The sequence below is a fragment of the Enhydra lutris genome, unplaced genomic scaffold (assembly GCF_002288905.1).
Source record: "Enhydra lutris kenyoni isolate GAN:26980312 unplaced genomic scaffold, ASM228890v2 scaffoldscaffold25, whole genome shotgun sequence".
Classification (NCBI taxonomy): domain Eukaryota; kingdom Metazoa; phylum Chordata; class Mammalia; order Carnivora; family Mustelidae; genus Enhydra; species Enhydra lutris.
The window spans coordinates 4,471,544-4,496,119 of NW_019154109.1; the positions used below are offsets into that span (position 1 = coordinate 4,471,544).

General features: G+C 46.1%; 1 protein-coding gene across 1 annotated transcript; it reads left to right on the plus strand.

Moving 5' to 3' along the window:
* The first annotated feature begins 570 nt into the window (after positions 1-570).
* Positions 571-24,576, plus strand: LOC111150951 (maestro heat-like repeat-containing protein family member 7). The gene is made up of 15 exons (XM_022508644.1): positions 571-610; positions 692-780; positions 2,272-2,421; positions 4,483-4,637; positions 12,885-13,029; positions 13,516-13,688; positions 14,193-14,330; positions 14,429-14,543; positions 17,170-17,310; positions 17,866-18,042; positions 18,382-18,540; positions 19,442-19,543; positions 22,871-22,973; positions 23,574-23,633; positions 24,443-24,576. The coding sequence occupies exons 2-15, from the start codon at positions 763-765 to the stop codon at positions 24,574-24,576; spliced, it is 1,770 nt and encodes a 589-aa protein (XP_022364352.1). The 5' UTR covers positions 571-610; positions 692-762.

Genomic DNA, 24,576 nt, shown 5'->3' on the forward strand with positions numbered 1-24,576 from the left:
GGAGCTAACCAGTATGGGTCCCTGAGTGCCTACCTTGTGTATGGCACAGCGGAGGGCAGTTCTCTCCTGCAGGGGCACTGGAGTAAACAGGCTTTATCTAAAAGAATGCCAAAGCCATGCTGATGCAACATCCTGTTTTAAAAGATTCTAGAAGATCCTTGGAAAAAAGGGGGAGCTAGGTTCACAGCCCCCCATGAGATCCCATCACTCCTGCTGGGTGTCTGACTGAGAAAATGGGCATCCTTTCGCAGGGAACAAACTTGGGAATCTTTGTTCTAGACCTTCTCTGCCCCAGAAAAAAAACAAAGATACAGACAGCCACTCACACTTAGAGAGGTGCTAGAGGGATTTGCAAGTATGCCCTAATGGGAGTTTCAGAAACCTTGGCTTTTTATGATTCATTAAAATGTGCTTCCTGTTTTGCTCAGCTGTCAGGGTGAGGGGTGGGGACAGTCTACATGGTGGCATGGGTACAGGAACAGCAGGGCCAGTGGACCAGACTGCCTCCCCAGAGACAGTCTCCCTCCACCCATCAGCCTGGCACTAGGGAGCTCTCCCCATTCTGCTGGGCAAACGTTACTCCGCCTGTTGAATCCTGTTGATCTCTGAGGTTTGGAGGGGAAGGGAGGGAGGGTGTGTTGCTTTCTTCCTGTTAAGGCCCTGCCCTGTAATTGTTGTTTTTGGACTGGAGGTGTGAAACAGAAGACAGAGGTCGTCCTGAAGGACTTGCAGAAGCATTTCCGGGGAGGATGGTTTGCCAACATGCAGAGTCTCACTATGGTAACCCTTGCCTTCCACCGTGTGTGGGGTGTCCAGACGGGGAGCGTCCAGAGGGAAGAGAAAGATGGCTGAGTAGCGATTACAGAGGGCCTGGCTGGGACCACAGGGGACTGCCACCCTGACACAGGGAACGGCCCCTAAAATTTAAGATCTCATGGACAGCATGCTGGAGGGATAAGGCCCACTTCCCTAGCTTCACTTGAGTTGACTGAAGCTGGAGGGTCATTGAGAGAGTTTGTAACATAGGGGCACAGTCAACCCCATCCCCCACCCGCAGATTGTGCTCCTGGTCCTTTAGCTGTGGCCTAGCTTTAATTCTATAGGCGTATTGCTGGTCTTAGCAATGGTGTCTCCAAGCTTAGTCTGCTTCAGCCATGGCAGCTAGATATCCCAGAATCCTTCTTCCTTCTTTCCCTCCCGTCACGTTCCACATCCAGTTCCATCCCCTGTCTGTCCATTGTCATCCTGGATGGGAAGAGATTTCATCCACACTGCCCCGGCGCCACCGCTGCTCTTCTGACTCCGTCCACCACCAGTCTTGGGCCTCCTGCCCATCGCCCTGTTTCTGACCGTGCTCCTCACCACACCATTTTCTGCACTGTCCTCAGAGATTTCTCAAACACACATATCATCATATTATTCCCCTTCGGACTTTGCCCAGATTCTCCATTGTTCTTATCCTAAAGGCCTAACTTCACGCAGCCAGGGAGGCCCGGCCCAATGTGGCTCCTGCCCAGCTCCCTCGCCTCATCTTTTCTGGATTCCCCTTCCCCACCCGGTTCAGGTTCCTTGCAGGGCACAGTGACTGGACTGAACTCTTCTCTCTCCAGGACTTTGTACAGTCTGTTCCCTGCCTGGAACTCTTTCCCCCATTTTCACCAAGTATGGACTTCAGAGGTACTTCTTCTAGGAAGACTCATCTAATCTTGCAAGTCTAGCTTCGGTGTCCCCACTGTGTCCCTTACTGGCCTTTCTCACATGGCACCATGAATATCTATTTACCTGCCCTGACCAGACAGTAATTTCCTTGAGGGTAAAGGCAGGGGGTGTCTTGTGTGTGGGCTTCCTCCCCAGCTCCCGGCATAGAACCAGGCAGAGTCGGAACTCTCTTTCTTGTTTGGGTGAATAAGCGTCCCTGGGGTGTGTAGATCCAGAGACATGAGGCACACCTGGTGTAGACCACAGTAGTCACTATTTCCCTTGGAATGCTGTCAACTCACCACACATCAGAACTCATTTCCAAATGGGATCACCTAATTACATTCCAAATCCAAAATAGAAATGCCTTTTCATTGTTCTCTTGTACCGTGTTGTCTGGACCCTTGTTCTTACCTGGGGATCCTGGCCTCACACCATAGAATAACCAGATATGGGCCAGGGGTGTCTCCACTGGACCCAGGTTGACTGGTCTCTTTGGAGTCCGGGGGTTTTGTGCAGTCCCAGAGTGGGATGCTGACATTGCAGAGACAGCTGTTGTTTCTCTTTCGTCAGTTCTTCCGGAAATACCTGACCCCTGAAGAGAGAGCAGATGTGCTAATGGTGTCAATGGAGGCCATGACCAGTGCCAACAGGAAAGACGCCTTCGCGGCTTCCAAGATGCTAAAGATGATCCTGAAGTACTCTATGCCAGAAATTGGGAAGGTACCAGCTCTGAAGGGCTTAATGGTTCAAGGTCAATTGAAGATTCTTCCTCTCTGTTTTGGATCTTGTTCTGTTTTATTTCCTACTGGTTGGGGTTTAAGGAATTGAAATCCTGTAACTCAGAGGAGAGAAAGTTAAATGAGGAGTTGTTTGCAATTGTGTGAAAGACCCTTCCATGGGAAAGGATGCCTTTCCATGGGAAAGGATGCCTTTGCATGGGAAAGGATGCCTTTCCATGGGAAAGGATGCCTTTCCATGGGAAAAGATACCTCCACATCTACCAGAAAGGGAAGAATAGAGTCAAATCTATAGCAGGAGACTACTGTGGGGTCCCAGGACCAAGAGAGAAGTGTTATCCCTTCTATTTCCAAACAGTATGTTAGGTCTGTGGGTGCCTTCTTCATTCAGGTGGGAGAATGTACAGTCAAGACAGAGATCAGTCTATCTATCTATTGATCAATCTATCCATCTATCTATTGATCTATCAATCTATCTCATATATCTGTATTTCATATATACATATGAATTTGTGAGACATTGACATGAATCAGAGATGGAATACAGGGGCTCTTTTGTCAGAGGTGGGACTGGTTCTCCATGAAATCAAGATAGCATAGTTTATCTTTGTCCCTTAATATCTCATTTTTTAAAAAGATTTATTTATTTATTTAATTGACAGACAGAGATCACAAGTAGGTAGAGAGGCAAGCAGAGAGAGGAGGAAGCAGGCTCCCCGCTGAGCAGAGAGCCCGATGTGGGGCTTGATCTCAGGACCCTGGGATCATGACCTGCGCTGAAGGCAGAGGCTTTAACCCACTGAGCCACTCAGGCACCCTTAATATCCCATTTTTAAAGGTCTTATGGATTGATAGATTCACTCTCATCTCATTGGCCTAACCTACTCCTCTATCTTGGTCATGACATCTCTACAATAGGTCCAGTTATTATCTCAAGTCTTAGCCTTGCCACCCTCTCTGGCCTGGAGAGCCATCTGAATGCCTCAGAGCAGACCAGGAGTAAGCTCTTTGAGCTGAAGGCCATCCCCAATGTCAACCACTGCAACATCCCACTCAATGCCTGTAACCCCTTCTGGAACATTCCTGACTCTTGAAAATAGTCAGACTTTCCTGAAAGCATTTTTGGGAAGCTCATGACCTTAAACGATAACTCATTCTAATTTGTGAATCATTTTCATTATTAGAAAGTTCTACCTTATTGTGAGCTGAAATATTCATCTCCACAGTTTCTAGTCCTTGGCCCAAGTTTGCATTTTGGACTTATGCAAAAATCAATTAATATTCAGGTTTTATTAAAACTGGGTGCCATGCACTCTGCTAGCCTTCCTTGTTCACATGTTATTCTACTGAATTCTTACAGCAGGTCTGCAAGGAAGGAACGGTTTTCTTTTTAGAAATGGGGAAAAGGCTCAAGGAGGCTAAGAGCCTTAGTAACTGAAGTTTCTTGAACACTTCTTGTGTAATGGACACTGTTCCAACCAATGTAGGTGTATTAGCTCAGAGACATTGAGGTGGGTAAAGTTGTTCTCATTTTCTATATGAGGAAGTAATGCACAGAGAGGATGAAAAACTTGCCAAGGTCATACAACTGGTAAGCAAGGAAGTGAAGTTCAAATTCAGGCAGTGTGACTCCAGGGCCTGTGCTGTTCACCAGTAGGCACCCTGCTGAGTGCACATGGCTAGTAAACCATAAGGCCTGAGCCCTGGCCTTCCCCTATAATAGGCTTGATGTCTCCTATCCCCACATCTCTGAGTTACTCAACCCCAGACACTTGCTTCATTCCTCATGACATGGTTTCCAGGCATGACTTGAGTGACCCTTCCCTGTTGCTCTTTATTTTGTCCCTCTTAAAATATGGGGGACAGGAGAGCCCCCAACCACACAGGTGTGGCCAGACCAGAGTTGGGCACTGACGGCTGGGGACTGGTTTGCATTGGTGTGTGACTATACACACACTTTATACGGAAGGTGCCTGGTTACATGCCTCTTGATGAGCTGGGGCTGCGTCCAGAATGAAACTTGCTCCTCCTTCCCCCACTTCAGGTGCCAGAAATCATCCAGTACATTTACCACAATGTGAACAACATCACCGAAACCACAGCCCAAGGGACCATAGAGAAGATCCTTTACCTGCTGGCCCAGACCTACACTGATGAAGTTATCTTGACACTATTTAAGATGGAGGATCAGTCACAAAGGTGGGTGACCATCAATTCCACCCACCAGCCACCGACAGTCTTCTAATTTGCTTACTCTTAAAATGTACCCAATTTTTAATACAAGCAGGTTCCTTACTTATTTGGGGACAGGGTGATTGTCAAAGTAATATGGGCTTATTGCAGCAAAGTTGAAAGCATGCAAAATTTTGAAAAAGTAAAAAAAAAAAGTCATATTGGTTATCACCAAGTATAATTTATAATGTCTACCTTTTATTTATTTTTATTTTTTAAAGATTTATTTATTTGAGAGAGAGAGAGAGACAGAGAGCATGCGTGAGTGGGGGGGAGGGGCAGAAGGTGAGGGAAATAGAGAATCCCAGGCAGACTCAGGCAGACTCCCCACGGCACTACTGAGTGCAGAGCCCGGTGCAGGACTTGGTCCCGTGATCCTGAGATCATGACCTGAGCTGGAATAAGAGTTGGCCACTTGACTGAACCTCCCAGGCACTCCTAATTTATCTACATTAAAAAAAAAAATTTTTTTAAGATTTATTTATTTATTTATTTGACAGAGAGCGAGAGAGATCACAAATAGGCAGAGAGGCAGGCAGAGACAGGGAGAGGGGGAAGTAGGCTCCCCACTCAGCAGAGAGCCCAAAGTGGGGCTCGATCCCAGGACCCTGGGATCATGACCTGAGCTGAAGGCAGAAGCTTTAACCCACTGAGTCACCCAGGTGCCCTAAAAATGTTTTTTTTTTTTTAAATGTATTATCAAGCTCATACTATACATACCAATTTGCATATTTTTCATTTAACATTTTATCATAGCATTTTCCTAAGTTAAAACCTTTCTGTAAACATAACTTAATGGCTGTATAATATTATATATTCTATAATACAATATTATATTGTATGAATCTACTACACTAGAATTTCTTTTTTTTAACTTAAAAGATTTTTTAACTTACATGTAGTAAAATTCACCCTTTGGCCATACAGGTCTATAAGTTTTCTCAAATGTACAGTTGCAGTCATCACCCCCGTTATCAAGATAGAGAACATTTCCATCCCCAACCAAAATTCCCCTGTACTACCCATCTGGAGTCAACTCCCTCCTCCAAACCCAACCCCTGGCAACCACTCTCTGTTCTCTATCCCTCTCATTGAGCCTTTACCAGAATATGGTAAAGAGACTCATACAGCACAAATCATACAGTACAAAACAGAATCATGCTTTTGAATCTGGCTCCTTCCACCCTGCATGAGGCATTTGGGATTCATCCAATAGTCTTGGGGCGCCTGGGTGGTTCAGTGGGTAAAGCCTCTGCCTTTGGCTCAGGTCATGATCCCAGGGTCCTGGGATCGAGCCCTGCATTGGGCTCTCTGCTCGGCAGGGAGCCTGCTTCCCCCCATTTCTCTCTCTGCCTACTTGTGATCTCTGTCCATCAAATAAAGAAATAAAATCTTTAAAAAAATAGTTGAATAGTCTTATATGGATATCCCACAGGGCTTTTTTTTAAAATCCATTTACCTTTTAGGTGGTTTCCAATTTTTGATAATTATAATGCTGCTATAAATATTTGTGTACAGTTTTTCTTTGTGTGGATATCAGCTTTCATTTTTCTTGAATAAATTCCTAGGAACTGCATTGCTGGGTATTATGGGAAGTATGTATGTTTAACTTGAAAAGAAACTGCCAGACCATTTCTCATGTGTAGATTTCCCATTCCCACCAGCAACATAGGGAAGTTCCAGTTGCTCCCATCCTTGTTCACACTTGGTATTTACACTGAAAAAAAAAAATATTAGTCCTTCTACCAAGTGTGTAGTAGCATCTCATTGTCATTTTAATTTACATTGCCCTAATTTATTTATTTAAAAATTTTTTTAAAGGTTTTACTTATTTATTTGACTGAGAGAGGGATCATAAGTAGGCAGAGAGGCAGGCAACGAGGGGGGGTGCGGGGAAAGCAGATCCCTGCTGAGCAGAGAGCCTGATGCAGGGCTTGATCCCAGGACCCTGAGATCATGATCTGAGCTGAAGGCAGAGGCTTAACCCACTGAGCCACCCAGGTGCCCTTGCCCTAATTTAATTGCCGCAAATGAGGTTGAGCCTGATTTCATGTTTTTACTGGCCATCCGCAGGACTTCTTTGTTCAAGTATCCAAATCTCATACTCCTTTCTTAATTGAGACGTTTGTCTTCTTATCATTGAGTTTTGACAGTCCTTTATATATTCTGGCTATAAGTCTTTTTGCCAGTTACACGATTTTCAAATATTTCTCTCATTTTGTGGATTATTTTTCATTCTCTGGAGTGTCTTTGGCAAAGTTCTAAATCTGATGGAGTCCATTTTATCTTTTTTTTCTTCCTGCTATGGATTGTGTTTAAGGTCACAGATTTTCTCCCATGTTTGCTTCTAGGAGGTTTGCACTTTTACGTGTTATATGTAAGTGTGTGTTTCAGTTTTGGTTAATTTAGGTGTGAGGATCTGAGTCTAGTTCAGCTTATTGCATAGAAACATGTGAATCTAGAGTTTCATTTCTTGGAAGTTTTTAAACGATGGATTCAATTTATTCAGCAGGCGTAGGGCCATTGAGATTATCTATGTCTTCTTCAGTGAGTGTTGTTAGTTCATGTGTTTCAGGGAATTGGTCTATTTCATCTAAGTTATCTTATTTATGATCAAGGAGTAGGTCATAGTATTCTTTCATTAACTTTGAATGTCACTAATGATTTCCCCTCTTTCATTACTGATACTGGTACTTTGTGTCTTCTCTTTGCTTTTTGGTCAGTTTGCTGACCAAAAGCAGTTTGCTAATGTTATTGATGATTTCTAACAACCAGGTTTTATTGATCTTTCCCTCTGTTGTTTTTCTGCTTCCATTTTATTTATTTCTGCTCTTGATAATTTCCTTTGTTCTGCCTGTTTTGAATTTAATTTCGTCATCTTTTTATAGTTTCCTAAGGTGGAAACGTAGATTAGTGATTTGAGAATTTTTTTTTCTTAAAGAGTTTATTTATTTGACAGGCCGATCACAACTAGGCAGAGAGGCAGGCAGAGAGAGAGAAGGAAGCAGACTCCCCACTGAGCAGAGAGCCCGATGCGGAGCTCCATCCCAGGACCCTGAGATCATGACCTGAGCTGAAGGCAGAGGCTTAACCCACTGAGCCACCCAGGCGCCCCTGATTTGAGAACTTTTTTTAAATAAACATCTTAATATGATGAATTTCCCTCTAAGCATAGCTTTAGCTGCATCCAACAATTTTTGATATGTTGTATTTTCATTTTCATTCAGTTCAAAAATCTTTTCTAAGATTCTACTTAGAAGTGTGGTTTAATTTACAAATACTTGATAATTTTCCAGATATCTTTCTGCTATTGATTTCCAGTGTAAGTCCATTATGGCTAGAAAATATATTTTATGTGATTTCTATTCTTTAAAATCTGCTAACGTTGCTTTTATAGCTCAGAATGACCACATATATTTTGGTGAATGGTTCAAAAGTGTCCCAAAAGAATATGCATCCTGTTGTTGGGGGGAGTGTTCTATAAATTAGGTCTAATTGGTTGATAGTATTGTTCAAGACTTTAATATCCTTGCTGATTTTGTCTACTTAGTCTTTCAATTCCTGAGAAAGGAGTGTTGAAATCTCTAAGTATAATTATGGATTTGTCTATTTGTTCCTTCAGTCCTACCACTTTTTACTTCATATATTTTGTTAGGTGTATACACATTTAGGATTTCTACATCTTGATGAATTGACTCTTTTAACATTAGTTAATGTCCCTCTTCAAACTAGTAGTATTCACTGTCCTAAACTTTACTTTGTTTAACATTAATATGGCTAGTTTTTCTTTCCTTTGATTTGCCTTTGCATGGAATATCTTTTTTCATTCTTTTATTATTTTATCTATAATAGGTTTTTTGTATACAGCATATAGTTGTGTCCTGTATTTTTATCTGATTTAACTATCTCTACCTTTCAGTTGGTATGTTTAGACAATTACATTTAATGTAATTAATGATGTGGTTAGATTTTTTAAAATTTTATTGAGCTAGAGTTGACATACATCACTGTATAAATTTCAGTTGTACAATATAATGGTTTGACTTACATATATTTTGAAATGATTACTGTAGTAAGTTTGGTTAGCATCATCATCTCATACAGAAAAAAAAAAAAGAGAAAGCAAAAAAAATTTTTTTTCCTTGTAATGAGAATGGATATATAGATAGGTTGGATTTAAGTCTACCACTTTATGATTTGTTCTCAGTTTGTCTCCTCTGTTTTGTCCCAATGTTCTCGATTTTAGTGGGTCTTAGGATTCTTAATATACCTAAATTTTCATAGTCTATGTAAAGTTGATATTTTACAACTTCAAGAAAATGTCAAAGCTTTCAGCATACCAGTTCCTTTTCCTTCCCTACTTTGTCTCTCAGTTATGATATGTATTATATCTAGCACATTAAAGAAACACACCAAAAAAATGTCACAATTTTTGCTTTCAATAATCATACTTATTTTTAAACTTGAGAGAAAAACATTCCATTACATTTACCCCAATATTTACCCATTCTTTTTGCTCTTCCTTCATTATTGAAGTTCCAAGTTTTCTTCTGATAAAATTTCTCCTCAGCTTGAAAAAGTTCTTGTAGCATGTCATTCAGAACAGGTCTGCAGGTGACAAATTCCCTTAGTTTTTTCATCTGGGAATGGCTTGATTTTACCTTAATTTCTAAAGAATATTTTTATTGGATATAGAATTCTCGGTTGATAGCTTTTCCCCCCCCTTATCACTTTAAATATGTTATTCCATTGTCTTCTGGACTGTATGGTCTCTGATGAGAAATCTGCAATAATTCAAACAATTTTTCCAATATGCAATGTGCTATTTTTTTCCTTGTTGCTTTCAATATTTTTTTTAAAGATTTTATTTATTTATTTGACAGAGAGAGATCACAAGTAGGCAGAGGCAGGCAGAGAGAGAGAGGAGGAAGCAGGCTCCCCACTGAGCAGAAAGCCTGATGCGGCGCTTGATCCCAGGACCCTGGGATCATGACCTGAGCTGAAGGCAGAGGCTTTAACCCACTGAGCCACCCAGGCGCCCCACAAGATTTTTTTTTTTTAATCTTGGTTTTCGGAAGTTTGATTATGTTGTGTCAGGGCATGTGTCAGGGCATGGTTTCTTTGAGTTTATCCTGTTTGAGCTTCACTGAACTTCTTGAGTCTGGTATTACACCAAATTTGGGGGCATTTTAAACCATTATTTCTTCAGATACAATTTCTGCACGAGTATCTTTCTTCTCTGAGATTCTAATGACATGAATATTAGACTTTTTTTTTAAAAGATTTTATTTATTTATTTGACAGACAGAGATCACAAGTAGGCAGAGAGGCAGGCGGCAGGGTGGGGGAAGCAGGCTCCCTGCTGAGCAGACAGCCCAATGTGGGACTTGATCCCAGGACCCTGGGATCATGACCTGCGCTGAAGGCAGAGCCTTTAACCCACTAAGCCACCCAGGTACCCCGAATATTTGACTTTTTTTTTTTAAGATTTTATTTATTTATTTGACAGAGAGAGATCACAAGTAGACAGAGAGGCAGCCAGAGAGAGAAAGAGAGAGAGGGAAGCAGGATCCCTGCCGAGCAGAGAGCCCGATGTGGGACTCGATCCCAGGACCCTGAGACCATGACCTGAGCCGAAGGCAGCGGCTTAACCCACTGAGCCACCCAGACGCCCACCGAATATTTGACTTTTTGATGGTGTCTCACAACTACCTGAAACCCTGTTAATTTTTTTTATTTGTTTTTTTCAGATTGTGTAATTTTTGTTAACATAGCTGCAAGTTCACAAACTCTTTTCTCTATCATCTCCAATTTCCTATTGGTCCCAGACAGTTAATTTTTATTTAAGGTATTTTATTTTTCAATTCTAAAATTCCCGTTTCAGGGGCACCTGGGTGGCTCAGTGGGTTAAGCCGCTGCCTTCGGCTCAGGTCATGATCTCAGTGTCCTAGGATCAAGCCCCGCATCAGGCTCTTTGCTCAGCGGGGAGCCTGCTTCTCTCTCTCTCTTTCTCTCTCTCTCTCTGCCTGACTCTCTGCCTACTTGTGATCTCTCTCTCTGTCAAATAAATAAATAAAATCTTTAAAAAAATAAAATAAAAATAAAATAAAATTCCCGTTTCATACTGTTTTTTTTTTTTTTAAATCACTTTTAATAGTTTTGCTAAGAACATCTATCTTTTCATTCATCCCAACAGTGTTCATCTTTACCTCATGGAACACGTTTAAAATGTCTACATAAAGTCTTTATCTGGGGGAAAAAAAAATGTCTTCAGTTGCTAATTTCAACATCTTGGTAACCTCAGGATTGGCATCTGTTGATTATTTTTTTCCTTGAGAATTGATCACATTATCCTGTTCTTTGTATGTCAAGTAAATTTGTATTGTAGTCTGGACATTTTTAATATGATGTTTTGAGGCTCTTGGTCTTATTAAATTCTCCTGAATATATATATATATATATATATACATACATATACATATATATATATATATGTATGTATTTTTAACAATCAACCTGGTGTATGGGTTAGACTGCAAGTTCTGCCTCACCTTCTCTTGGATGTAATTTCAATGTCTGTTAAGTCCTTAAAATCTTTTGACATGCTGCTTTGTTTTGAGTCTACACGTAGACTCTTGCTTCTCAAGGGTCATTTAGGTCCACCCTGTGCATGTGCAGCTCAGGAGTGATCCCAGAACTTACTTATGTGTTGGCTCATTTACAGAATTAGGAATGTCTCTGTCTCTCGCTCTCTCTTTGGATTTCTCCCACCTTCTGGCTTCCAGGAACACCTTTTCCAAGTCCTCTATCTAGAAAGTTGGGTTTTCTCTCACAATTTACTGCTTGTGCCAATACAATTGTACAACTGGGTCCATGTTTAGGGCAGTAACATGAGAACAGAGGTAGAGAGAAAAGGGGTTTCTCTCTTCCACACACACACACACACACATGTCCTCTGGGGCATAAGTTCCCTGTGTTCTTGCAGTTGCCACCTCCATTTCCACCACAAAGTGGGCTTCTGGAGTCATCCTCAGACAGGGTTGGGAGAGGAAAGAGATGAAGATTCTACCCATTCTCTCATAAAGTCACAAGTCTTAGGGTCCCTTTTCCTAGACCTTCTGCCAGAATGAGAGAGTTTTACTCAGATTTTGTGTCATGCGCCTGCTGCTTAGTTTAACACCAGGACAAGCTTCAGGTCAAAGTTGGGAGATGAAAGAGAAAAGAAATCTGGGAAACTCATCCAGTAAGAGTTGCTTTTTAAATTGATGCTTTCTGGGGTGCCTGGGTGGCTCAGTAGTTAAATGTCTGCCTTCAGTTCAGGTCATGATCCCAGGACCCTGGGATCGAGCCCCGAATTGGGCTCCGTGCTCTTCAGGGGACCTGCTTCTCCCTCCCCCACTCCCCCTGCTTGTGTTCCCTTTCTGCCTGTCTCTCTCTCTGTCAAATAAATAAAAATCTTTAAAAATATGTTACTTTCTTCCCCAATCCATCTGCTGTTAATAATTTTAAAAAACAAGTAGTTGGTTTTCATAATTGACCCATGTTTTTTGCATCAGTCAGGGGAAGTGAGGGAAAGGAAATGTGTTTGCTTGGTCTCGGCCAGCACGGCACTGAAAGAGAATCATTTCTTTGTAAAGAAATTAAGAGGGGCACCTGGGTGGCTCAGTGGGTTAAGCCTCTGCCTTTAGCTCCGGTCATGATCTCAGGGTCCTGGGATCGAGCCCCACATCGGACTCTCTGCTCGGTGGGGAGCCAGCTCCCGCCCCCCCGCCCCGTCTGCCTGCCTCTCTGCCTACTTGCAATCTCCATCTGTCAAATAAATAAATAAAATCTTAAAAAAAAAGAAATTAAGAAAATTAAGAGAACCTTAATCTTAGGGAAATTAAGATTTTAATGTCTAATAAGTATCAGGTAGGTAAGGAGAGCTTGGACAAGGCAATAGAGAGGACTCTACAGGAGGCTCTTCTGACTGATCTGCAACTTTGAAGTATGGCCTGAGAGATTCTCTCATATCAGGCTTGCAGGTCAAGTGAACATCTCCGGGTCTAGCTCTGTGTGAGAGGACAGAGGATGGGGAGGTCTGGAGATGATGACAGTGAAAGGAGAAAAAGAGAGGGGCTAGAACACTGGGCAAAGGAGCTCAGAATCCCTTTCCCTGGAAGCCCTGTGGAATCAATGGAAGGTGACCATGTTGGTGGGGTTCTGCCTCTACAGAGTGGTTCATAAGCCCTGGGAAATCCTGGCATCATTCCCCAAAGGCTATGAAGTGATCATGGAATTTCTGATGCAGAAACTGACTCCATACCAGAAATCAAAGGGACAGGAGACCAGCCACGGGATGGAGATCTCTCCATTGATTGTATGGAGGGGCCCATAGAGGGTGCTGGGTGCTGGGTGGGGAGCCTCCTGGTGTCCTGCCCCACGCTGTCTTGAGCTCTTTGGGCTTCTCCCTTTTACATATCCATGTTTGGTTGAACATCCTAATGACAGAGTCTTATGGTGGTTGGAGGGAGGGTTTTCTAGTTGTCTCTGCCTTGTAGGGTGACAGAAGAACTAGCTTCTCCGTCTCCCTTGGTGAGCTTAGGTAAGACAAACACCCCAGCATGCCTTAACTCTCCAAGCCTATGAGAGAATAAAACCACCACCACAATGATGAGACTATTCTAACATTCTAGAAATTTCTCCTTATTTTCTTGGCTCACAATAATTCAGTTTTGACTTGCTCTGGCAGTGTGGGCTTTTCTTGGCCAGGCCATCATGGTGATAGGTTATGGGCAGAGATTTCACGGGGACAAGACCTGAGACATGAAGTCGATGATGCCCCTGCTCTCCTCCCCACCCTCAGGCCACCAGGGCCATCCAAGAGCTCCTGCTTGAACCAAGTCGGCGGATGGAGATTCATACCTTCTTCTCCTCCCTGTTTATGGCCTTGCTCTTCCGGATCTCCTTTCTCGTGCTTGAAGGGGACACGGACATCCAGGATGAGCAACATATAACCGGATGGGTGGACCCTGTCAGGTACCTTTGGCCTCTGGGCCAGAGTTCCTAGTGACCGTGCTCCAGGCCCATCTGGCAGCCATGTCTGGTTATTCCCCTACTAATTGCCTGCCCTGATCCCAGGCTGCTGGTTTGGGACACCCTTGTCACACCTCCCGTGTAGGGCACAGTGTGTGCTCCCCATTCATCATTTCAACAAGTCTTACTGGACTTTTTAGAAAAGGCTCTTTATTTCTGACTTCCTGAGCTGATGCCAAGATTCTGTACCCAAGTGAAATCAGTATAACGGATAAAACAGCGCCTCTGAGCTCTACTCTCCACCTTCTGTGGGCTTCCTGCACCACCTCAGGGACCCCCACATCTCTCTTGGCCTTGGTTTCTCATTTGTGAAATGTTAGCCCGGGTCTCTCAGGGCTGTGCCAATACCAGTGGTTCATGATTTGCATAGACAGGCAGGTGCAGGTGAGGGAGAGGAGCACAGATGGTGGGGGAGGACTTCCAGTCTGCTTTCTGCCTTTTCTCCAGTTGCAGCATAGAGGCCCTGAAGACCTTGATGCTAAGTACCGGGTATGGAGACCACGTGTCTTATGTTCAGAAACTTGGGGGCTGGGAGCTGCTCAGCAGTCCCGAAAGACACTATGAGGGGGTCACTCTGCTGGCCAGGTAGGCCTCACTCTTGTCCCTGGCCAGACGACCTCCCATCCTGTTGGTTCTCTCCTGGGGCCCAGGCCTGCTCCTGAGCTCTCTACTCTCATCGGCAGGACCATGGTCATCAAGAACTGTTGGCACAACAGCCCCATCTTCAGTTTCATCATCAGCATGCTCCAAGACCTGAACTACACGAATCACTTAACGGCCTTCGTGTTCATGACGGAAGTGAGTGGTTCTTGGTGGGAGGAGGGCGGGTGAGAGTGGTTCCTCTGGAAGGCAGCTCTACCCAAGGGACACCTCCAGGGATGGCTGGTGGAGGAAGGGTGGCCTACTTCACTGTGGCTCCCTGTCCCATAGAAGGGCCGGGGGACACGGTTAATGACAGTTAGGCACCTTGAGTCACAGGCTTGGAAAGTACCTGATGTAATTCCTCCTTGAATCTTAAGGCAGCTTAGCTCTGTCCCAACCTCATGGGAAGTCCTAGATCTTTCCTTCAGCCACCTTGACCTTCATTAGCCTTTGAAGTGAATCTTTACTCAGTACTACTGATTGACTCAATGTATTTCAGCCATTTGACAGAAAAAAAGGTGTAGAAAATTTAGAACATGTGAAAACGAACTTTAAAAATTATAAAACCATTAATGGGCACAATACCTGGGGGAAACCACTTTTAGGTTTTGGCCTGTTTGGAGGGGGGCTTTGTGTGTGTGTGTATTTCTGTGTGTGTGTGTGTGTGTGTGTGTGTGTGTTTCATATCTAACATCATTCTCTACTAATACTGTATCTTGCTCTCTTTAAGCATCTTCAAACATAAATTATAACGGTAATGTAATATTTCATCACAAAGAAGTTCTATAATTTATTGGACATTTTTTTCTGGTTTTACTATTTATAATTTTACTATTTACTATTATAAATAACACTGTAGGGGACATCTCTGTGCAAAAGACTTTGCCCATATTCCAGATTATTTCTTTAAATGTTGACTATACGTAGAAGTGTTGATTGAAAAAAAATATGAATGTCTTCTAGGATTTTTTTACATTAATGCCAAATTATTTTCCAGTAAAATTGTACCAAATTATTCTTCCACCAGCAGTGTCTGGGAAACTTTTGGGATTTTTTGGCTCACTGTAACTTTAAGTAGGCTCCCTTCAAGATTCAAGCCACCTGATTTTTTTTTTTTTTTTTAACATGGAGCAGGACTACATTAGACCATGACAGAAGACAATGCAGGGCTGATACTGGAATCTAAGCAGATATTGCCCTGACCTGGGTTGTAGGCCGTGGTCTTGCTGGAAGGTGCCCATGGCCGTGAGCAAGTACACGTGCACTGGCAAGGGGTGCTGGTATACGCATTCAAGGATGATGTTGTGTTGGCAGAACCCCTGCTAGGGATGTGGGAAACACAGCTAGGATCGACATCCGCTCTAGAAGCTCCCCCAAACGCATAAAACCCAACTGAAGCAAGCGGCCGTGTGGATAGCAATTATTCATCTGCTACCGTTACTGGATTTGCAGGCTGAGGAGCTTGGAGGGAGGCGTCGGCAGGCGGGGGAGAAGGCTGAGACCCCACCAAAGGAGATGAGGGAGCCTTGCTCCGAGCTGTTCACCCCAGAACCAGTTTTAAAGTGGAGAACCAATGGGGTTTTATGTAGCAGCTAAGACAGCTGAGCACAATCTATAAACAAGAGGCACGAGCTTGAAATGCTTTCTAATATTTCACAGCCCCTTGCAACGTCCCTGTTTCCTTACCCACGGATGACCCCAAGTAGAAACACTGAAAACAGGGCCATGTACTTTCCTTCAGGGCGCTCAAGGAACAGGTGAGCTCACTGACACTGATTTTCACGGCAATTCTGAAAAAGACGTTCATATTTCTGTTTTGTAGAGGATGAAACTGAAGCTCAGAGTTTGAGAACCATGCTGGGCTAGCGCGTAAATTACGCGGGTCCCTGGGGGCTGTCAGTCAAAGACAGGTGGAAATGCCGCTGTGTCCGCGGGAACGTTTTTGCCAGTAGAATCGCACCCACGAACACATACATTTGTTCGTGTATGCACACACACAAAAGCAAGTTCCTCTGGTTTAAACGTATCTGATTCGCTTTTTTGTCTTTTAAAATTTTTATTTCAAATGACATAGAGACCCACATAAATTTTACGTAAATATACAAATGAGATCACGTTGTGCTATTTTTTAAATTGTAGCCTTAAAAAAAAAAAATCTTTCCTATTTTTGCTTCTCTCCCTTCTGCTGTATCATTTCTACCTGCCACCTCTTCCTCTCCGAGGTATTTCAGAGGCAAGCAACCAAATATGTATCCTTCCATATTTTTCTCCATGGTCAAATAAGCTATACATAGCTATGGATAAATATCTGGGTGCATTTCTTACTTTTCTCCTCTACAGCTCCCCTCATCAAAGATGCCTGAGGAAAACCTGTAGAATGGATGAATGACTTCTGGAATGATGGAGTGTGAAGTTATCTCTCAAATGTGCTTTGGCCTCTTTATCTGTCCTTCCAAATCCTTAGGAACATCTCTCTCTTTTTTTTAGATTATTTATTTATTTAGATTATTTATTTATTTATTTGAGAGAGAGAGAGAGAGAGCATGAGAAGGAAGAAGGTCAGAGAGAGAAACAGACTCCCCAATGGAGCTGGGAGCCTGATGTGGGACTCGATCCCAGGACTCTGGGATCATGACCTGAGCCGAAGGCCGTCACCCAACCAACGGAGCCACCCAAGCGCCCCAAGAACATTTCTTTATAAATAGAAACCTAGATTCAAGGTCACTGGGAATTTTTGTTCTCCTTGGCCATCATTTCAGTTTTCTTGGTCTTCTTTTGCCAGCTGCTCCGGTGCCCAGGGGTGGCGGCCATAGCAGATGAAGCCACTCTCCGCATATTGGCAAACTGGTTCCAACATGAGGAGCCCACCACGGTGAAGCTCTTGCTGCGGATGGTGGTGATTTTTGCAAAGCACGGGAACATGGTAAGATGGAGCGGGGTCAAGGGTATGCTCTCAAGAGATCTTGTCACCCAGAGAAGCAAGTGAAAGGCCTGGAGTTCTGGTGTGTCGTTATAGATGAGGTAGACCACACTCTTGGGACTGGGCGGAGGGAACCCTCCTGAAGCCAGCACTGGATACAGGGGTTGAGGACCTGAGCCATTCATGCTCAAAAGAGGAGGTTTTCCCATGGGTCATTTCGGAGTTAAGGCCAAGCCAATTCCAAGAGCCCAGACCATCCAGGTGTCCCAGGGACCAGGGACGCTAAGGGCAATGGAGCTGAGAACTTCTGGGTATAGTGGGAGGAGGGCTCTCCTCTGCCTTCTCCCCTTTTCCCATGAGGACAGAAGTCCTCCTGGGCAGCTCCCCACCGAAGGCCACCCATTTACCAGCCCCGTCCCCGTCCCAGAATGAAACAGGGTAGAGTGTCGCAGTTCTGGCTTTCATTTGTGGAGCCTCTTGAATAGAAATGCGAGTCCCTTGACGTGGCAAGAGTCATTCCCTGGACACCTCTTTTCCTGAGCAGCCGTCACTCTGCAGGTGCGACAGCTCCGTGTCCTCCAGCCCTATGTGCTGAACTGCTGCTACTCCCTGGACAGCGACATCGTCACGGAGACATTCGCGGCGCTCAAGTGTCTCACGCAGCTCCTCAGCTGGCGGCAGAACGCCTCTTTCTTCGTTCAGCTCTCCTTCACGCTTGGGCCCTTCTTTGAGGAGGTGAAGACCTTAGCGGGGTCATTTCCCTTCTCTGGGCGTCCAAGGGAAACGGGCAGAATTATCTGGAAAGGCCCCTGTCGCCTGAATGGGAGGCTGTTCTGGAAAGGTCTGCTTGTGTATGTCCTCTTGGGTAATGGCTGTGAAAGGCGGGAGACGTATCGAGAGCAGACAACAGTCTCCAGGGAGAACGAGGATGTGGTAGGATCACAGCAGATCACCGGGGAAGGAAGTGTGCATGGCAGTGTGTGCTGGGAGCGGGAGCTTGGGGGCCGCCTGTCCCCACTGGGTGGACACAATTGGAGGTGTCTTCTTTGTGTCTGTGTGTGTCTTCTCCCCCAGGAGTCAGAGCACCTGCGCCTGATGGCCTTTGAGACCTACAGGGCTCTCTTGGCTAAGGTCAAGAGGAGAGTGCTTGTCTTCCCCTTGAAGCACCAGGTTCTCAACTTGATAGTCCCCCTCGTGCTCCACCTGGAGGATGTGAATGTCAGCGTGGCTCAGGTGAGAGGCTGTCCCGGAGCCCCGTCTTCTGTCGTCGGTCACAGAAGGTAGATGCTAAGGAAGAGGCTGTAGCGAAATTGAAAGATGCTGGAGGAGTTGCTTTGTCTCTGACCTTGGAGAGTTGCAGGGAGGGGCCAGGTGTGACCAGATGCTTGCACCAGGGGTTTCTCTCCTTCCCGGCTCTCTCCAGCTGGCCACCAGCACACCATGGAATGCCCTGGGTGGGAAGACTCCAAGGAGGAAAATCGCAGCGCCTGGCACAGTGCCTCTCTCCAGTTCTCTGCCCTTGGCCTTCCCTCCAAGTTGTTCCCTGCATACTCCCTTGCGTTGAATTGAGAACACCACCCCCGCCCCCACCAGCAGCAGCAGCACAGAGGTTCCCATGAGGCAGGACAGAGAGCCTGGCATTGGTCCATGTTTTGGGGGGCCAGGGATGTGAATGGCAGCTGGGGAAAGTTGGAAAGTGGCTGATGCGGTTGGTAACAGGACGCTGGGTTTCCAGATGAGGCCACTTTGCCATGGCAAGGCCTCTGTTGGGCAAAGGTGCCGAAGCTGCTGGAAGACTTTGGGGAAATCTGTTTCAGAGAGTCTGTTTTGAGGTGTGGGAAGCCATGCTGTGGGTGCACGAGGCTGGGACGTAGAGAATTTCCCAGCAGCTGAGAAAGTGATTACAAGCAGGCGTCTTGACCTGCTCGTTAGTGGGAAACAGTTGTAGGCACAGCCAAGCTGCCTTGAGGACCCTGCCTCTCTCTGCACCCCTGGGTCCATCTGGGTTCACTGGAGTCTTCCCTCCCTCCAGGACTGGACTCACTGCCACCTGTCTCCCCTCCTCGTGCCCTTCTTTGTCTTCTCCCCGCCCTGTCCCCATAGCTCCTCATGCTGGGCCTTCCTGTCTCTCCAGATCTGCCGGCCTGCGCTCTGCCACACGGCCGTCATACTGGGCTGGTCAAGGCTCAAAGTGATTTTTGCCGAGAAAGATGTATGGACTATCCTCAGAGCCCTGGTAAGGCAGCAGCTCCCTCACCATCCTGCTCCATGCAGGGAGGATGGGGTGGCCGACAGTCTGTTTCCTGAGCTGTCTGGGGTTTGCTACAGTTCAACAATGAGGGGCTCAGTGAGCACCTGCTTTGTGCCCAGCACCTGGCCCTGGTTCCTGCCCTCCCATTGCTCCCTGTCTAAGTTGGGGAACTCGACACCCAATTAGACAAATTCAGAACTAAAACAGAGGAATGTACTTCATAGCACAAAGGAAGGGTGCCCAGCCCAGTCTGGGAGTTGAAGGATGGCTTCCTGGAGGAGATGTCATGTGTGAGGAAGGGAAATGGAAAACAGGATATCACTTAGGCAAAGAGAAGGTCTCAGGAGTGCAGGCTGAGGTGCTGCTGCACCAGGGATCATAGCAAAGCCCTCACTATGTTCCAGGGCCTTTGCATAGGTCATTTTCTGTAATTTGATCCTGAGAAATAAGGGCAGAAGAGCCTGGCGTGGAGGGAGCTGTTAGTGGTTTGGAATCACGCGAGCACAAGCAGAAAAACTCAAATGCCTACAAGGCCATGAAGAGAACATTAATCAGACAAACAAACTGGGTGGCCCTGGAGGGGAATCGAAGATCCTGGGGTCCGGTGAAGGCAGCGCCTCTCAGCACGGTCAGACACCAGACAGCCTTGTTCTAGTTCATTCTCAGTAACTCCTCCTTTACTATCCTGGAATGAAATTCACGTATATCCCAAAATTAATATAATGCCCTAACTCCAAAGGAGAAATGAACATAATTTTAAATCAAATAATGTGTAAGTATGTATGTAACACAATATAACATAAATGACGTGACTATATGACATGATATGCTATAACATGACATAATGGAAAGTGATAAAACATAACATAAATAATAGATGGGAGGACCTGGGACCCACTCCTCTGGAGGACACGATGAAGTGGTTGACTCCTTGACCCTCTCTGTGGAACCTCTTTGACCTGACCTCTTACAAATGTGGAATGGTACTGGGCTGCTGTGTTGGGGACTCCAATGCCACGAGAATTGTGGCCGTTGGTGGTGGGACTTCCAGAGAGATGGACAATGTTTGGTGAAAGGCTACACAGAATGAAGTGCAGTCTTTCTTTGCTTCATATTGTAGATGCATCTCCAGGAAACCCAGTGTGTGTTTGAACTGTGAAAAAAATATTCTGTGTCTATGTAAAAGACAGGGTCAGGTTCTGGGCCCAGATAATTAGAAATAGAGTTTTTGATACAAATATGCAGTGGGACATTAGAAATTAGGATACTCCCTCTCATCATTTTGCCCACCAAAACATCCCCCCAGTTCTACAATTCCCCTGGGACAGTACGGTCCCCAGCTGAGAGGACCTATTGAAAACCAACCTAAAAGAAAGAAAGAAAGAAAGAAAGAAAGTAAGTCAATCTATTGGGTCTATGGTATAGAGTGGGCTCAGTGTTGCTTGATTTTCCACTTTGTTAAGACAAGCAGGAGATCCTGATTTTAAGTGAATTTGCCACATTTTTTTGGCAAATAATTTACAATATTTGTGTGGAGCAAATGAAAAAATCTGCAGGCTGGTTTTGGCTCATGAACTGGAGGTGTGCAGTCTTGGCATGGGAAGCAGGAAGCAGGAGCTGGGGCTGTACTGTGCAGTGAGGGCTTGGGCACAATAAGGAGCAGGACTTCACGCTATAGGCAGTAGGGAGCCACTGAAGTGCTCTAAGGAAGCGGCACCATGGTTAGAGAGCTGTGTGCTTTAGACAGATAAGCTGTTGCAGATTGGAGGATAAGTTCACATGGGACAGGACTGGGGTCTGTGGTTGAGAGGATCCAGGGAGAGAAGATGAGGTCATGAAGACAAAGACATGGAGGGATTAGCCAGGACTGGAGAGCTAATTGATGTGGAGTGTGAAGGTAAAGGTCAGCTCTTGGGTTTCTGACTTGGGTGAATGCTATGCTGGTGTCACAGACTGGTGTCAGGTATACAGAGGGAGGAGCAGGGGTGGAGAGGATTGATTTTGTACATGTCAAGTTTGTAGAGCTGGGGAGATCTATCCCACTGGAAATAGATATAATCACTGAATCACTGAGGCTTGGAGAACAGAGCTGCACTGGAGATATGGATATGTGGACCCTGAGCTCAGGAGAATTGCATAGCGGGGGAAGCGTCTGGTTTGACATCAGGATCCCAGGAAACCTCGGTTCCAAGTTTCCCATGAAGGAGACCAAGAAAGGAAACCAGGCCAAGAAACAGAAGGGGAACAAGAAGAGAGGAGGGTGGTGGTCCCTTAGGCAGAAGACAGTTTCAGGAAGTGATGAGAGGTCGGCAGTGGGTGGTGACTGTAGCGGGAGTGGACATGTGTGTTGGCTTTGGACCATGGAAGCCAGGTCTGGATCAGCGGGGTGGTGCAAGGAGACCAGGGTGCCAGAATCCAAGGGTTTCTCAGGGTAATCTGAAACCTGGGGGAGATAAACAGCAGGTGGGGCTCTGCCTTCACACCCCCTTTGACAGGAGCAGTCCCCCTTCTGTTGGTTCAGAACCTGAGATTTCCTGTGAGGATTTTTATTTGAAGAAGAGTTGTGCTACCAAAGAGTTTTGACAGACCATGGATGTAGCCTCCTCGTTTGAGAACTCAGGCTGCAGTGTAAAGGGGGAGTAGGAGACTCACTGGAAAGGACGCATAGGAGATGGGGTTAGGTATTTTCAAAAGGCAGAACGTGTCATCCCCCAGAACCTTCAAGGGAGGGCGTCTGGATGAACGCAGAAGTGGGTGCCCCTAGACAGGGAAAGGAAGGTATTAAAACACTTAATTACATGTAACCACGCTAGGCTCTGTTTAAATAGAAGGGTGTAGATATAATTGATTCTATTGTAGCCTAGAGCAGATGACCTTGAGATGGAAGATTTTAAGCCAAGACGTACATAAACAATATTGAAACAACTGGGTTCATTCCCCTATGGTTGGCAGTAGGAGGAATGTGTGAGGGAACGACTGGGGTAAATCTTTTGGAAAGAGGTCCCCCTGTCAGTCCAGGAAGGCTTTATGGAGGAAATAAGACTTCAGGAGCTCCCATCCCTTCAGGATGGGAGGGAATGGGTGATGTTGCATTTTAAAAAATAATTTATGTTTTAAGTCATCTCTATACTTAATGGGGGCTCAAACTCGTGACCCCAAGATCAAGAGTTGCATGCTCCCCCAATGAACCAGCTAGGCACCTCTAGAACGTTCCAATCAGGTTTTGCACTGAGAGGATGTCTCCAGGCTGTGTGAGGGGGGCAGAAGAACTGGCGGTGGGCACCTTATCTAAATCAGCTCGTCTTCCTGCAGCTGAAGCAGAAGGCAAACAAGGCCCCCTGGTTTCTGAAGCAGTGTGTGGCCTTCTTCAAGAGCCCACAGGCCCCCATCCGCCAGACAGCAGTACGGTTTGCAGGTACCCTTTCTCTCTTCTTGGAGCCACTGTGTCCTTGTCCTGGCGTCCTTCAAGCAGCCTGAGGACTTGGGGCACAAGGGTATAAGGGCCCGAGCTAACCCTGGAGGGTGGAGGGGCTCCCTGTGCAGCCCCCAGGACCGTTCTGGCGATAGTCCACATACTCCCCACCCATCCCCTCTGCCCCTCCTCCTCCTCCCCCTGCAGCAGGCTCCTGGGTGGGTTGGGTGACCTTTCCTACAGTGGAATGGGCCTCGTCCTGGCCGGCCAGGCCAGCAAGGCTCCCAAGGGGCAGGGCGTCAGGGTGTGGGTCCTGCTCTACTATGATGCTCAGAGGCTGGTGAGGACTGCTTCCTGTAACCCCAAGGAAAAGTGTCCTTAGAGCTGAGGCATCCCCTCCCCCTCCCCCAGCCCCATTTGCCGATGACCCTCAGAGGAGCAGGGGAATTAATTTCTCTTTGTGCGAAAAGTCTGGGCAAGGCCAGTTAGGGGGAGTGAGAGAAAAAAAGGAGGGGTCTGTTTTGGGAAGAAACAGAAGAGCAGGTCCAGCCGGGGTCCTGTGGTCCTTTGTGGGCCCCTGAGGTGCTCTGTGCGCTCCCATAGGCCAGATCATCCAAACCCTCGACAGGAGAGAAGTTGGTGATATCGAGGACGTATACGCAGGTGAGTGGGAACCCAGGCACAACTCCTTGTAGCTTTTAAGGGCACCACTGTTATTGAGGAAATCTCAGAAATGAGGGAAGATGGGCACGTGGCAGGCAAAAATGATCCTTGGAAAGAATGAAGAGGGAGGCTTGCCTTTAAGGCCTCTGGCTTTGGGGCGTCAGCCAGAACCCCCTGCCCCTCATTTTCCATCACTGACTGACCCTCACCCCCGCTGAACTCCAAGTTGTTTAGCAGCCAGGACCGTTGCTAGAACTCTCGAGAGAAAGGCCATCCAACTTTTTCTCACCTGGGGAACACAAGGGTTCCCAGCCCTTCCTAGCCATTGTCCACACCTTCTCTGCCCATCCCTCTGAGACCTGCCACGCCCCCCCCCAAAGCCCCGCTCGTCCCTTTTCCTCTGTCTTGTCTCAAGCACCCTATCCCCGCACTGCTGCGTCCCCCGGGGCCGCCCAAATCTCTGGCTGTACTCTCTGTGAAGTCAGAGGACTTTGCTTGTAGCTATTCTCTGGAAAAGAGGAGGGCAGAGGGGGCAGGAGGGAGGTGGTGAAGGGGGCCGAGAAGGTTGGTTGTGGAGGCAGGACAAGAACAAGCCAGCCTCACATCTCCCTGAGCCTGGGGCAAGTATGTCCCCCTGCTTGTGACTGAGAAGGGTGGCCTCCTGGTGGGGATCTCACTCATATTTTAAAAGCCGCCAGTCCCCGTCCCGCTGCACTGCCCCTGTCTGCCAGCTGTGAGGGGCCCAGACCTGGCGTCCAGCCCAGCAGCCTGACTTTGTTCCAAGCACCTTAGCAGTCTCCGTGTTGCAGCCCTAAGGTCCATGCAGGAAGACCCCGACCCCATGGTCAGCTGCCTCGCCACTCAGACCCTTTACATCCTGGAAGCCAAGGAGAAGCAGCTGGCCAACACCCCTACCTCCTGCTTCTGCAGCCGGAGGCCTTGA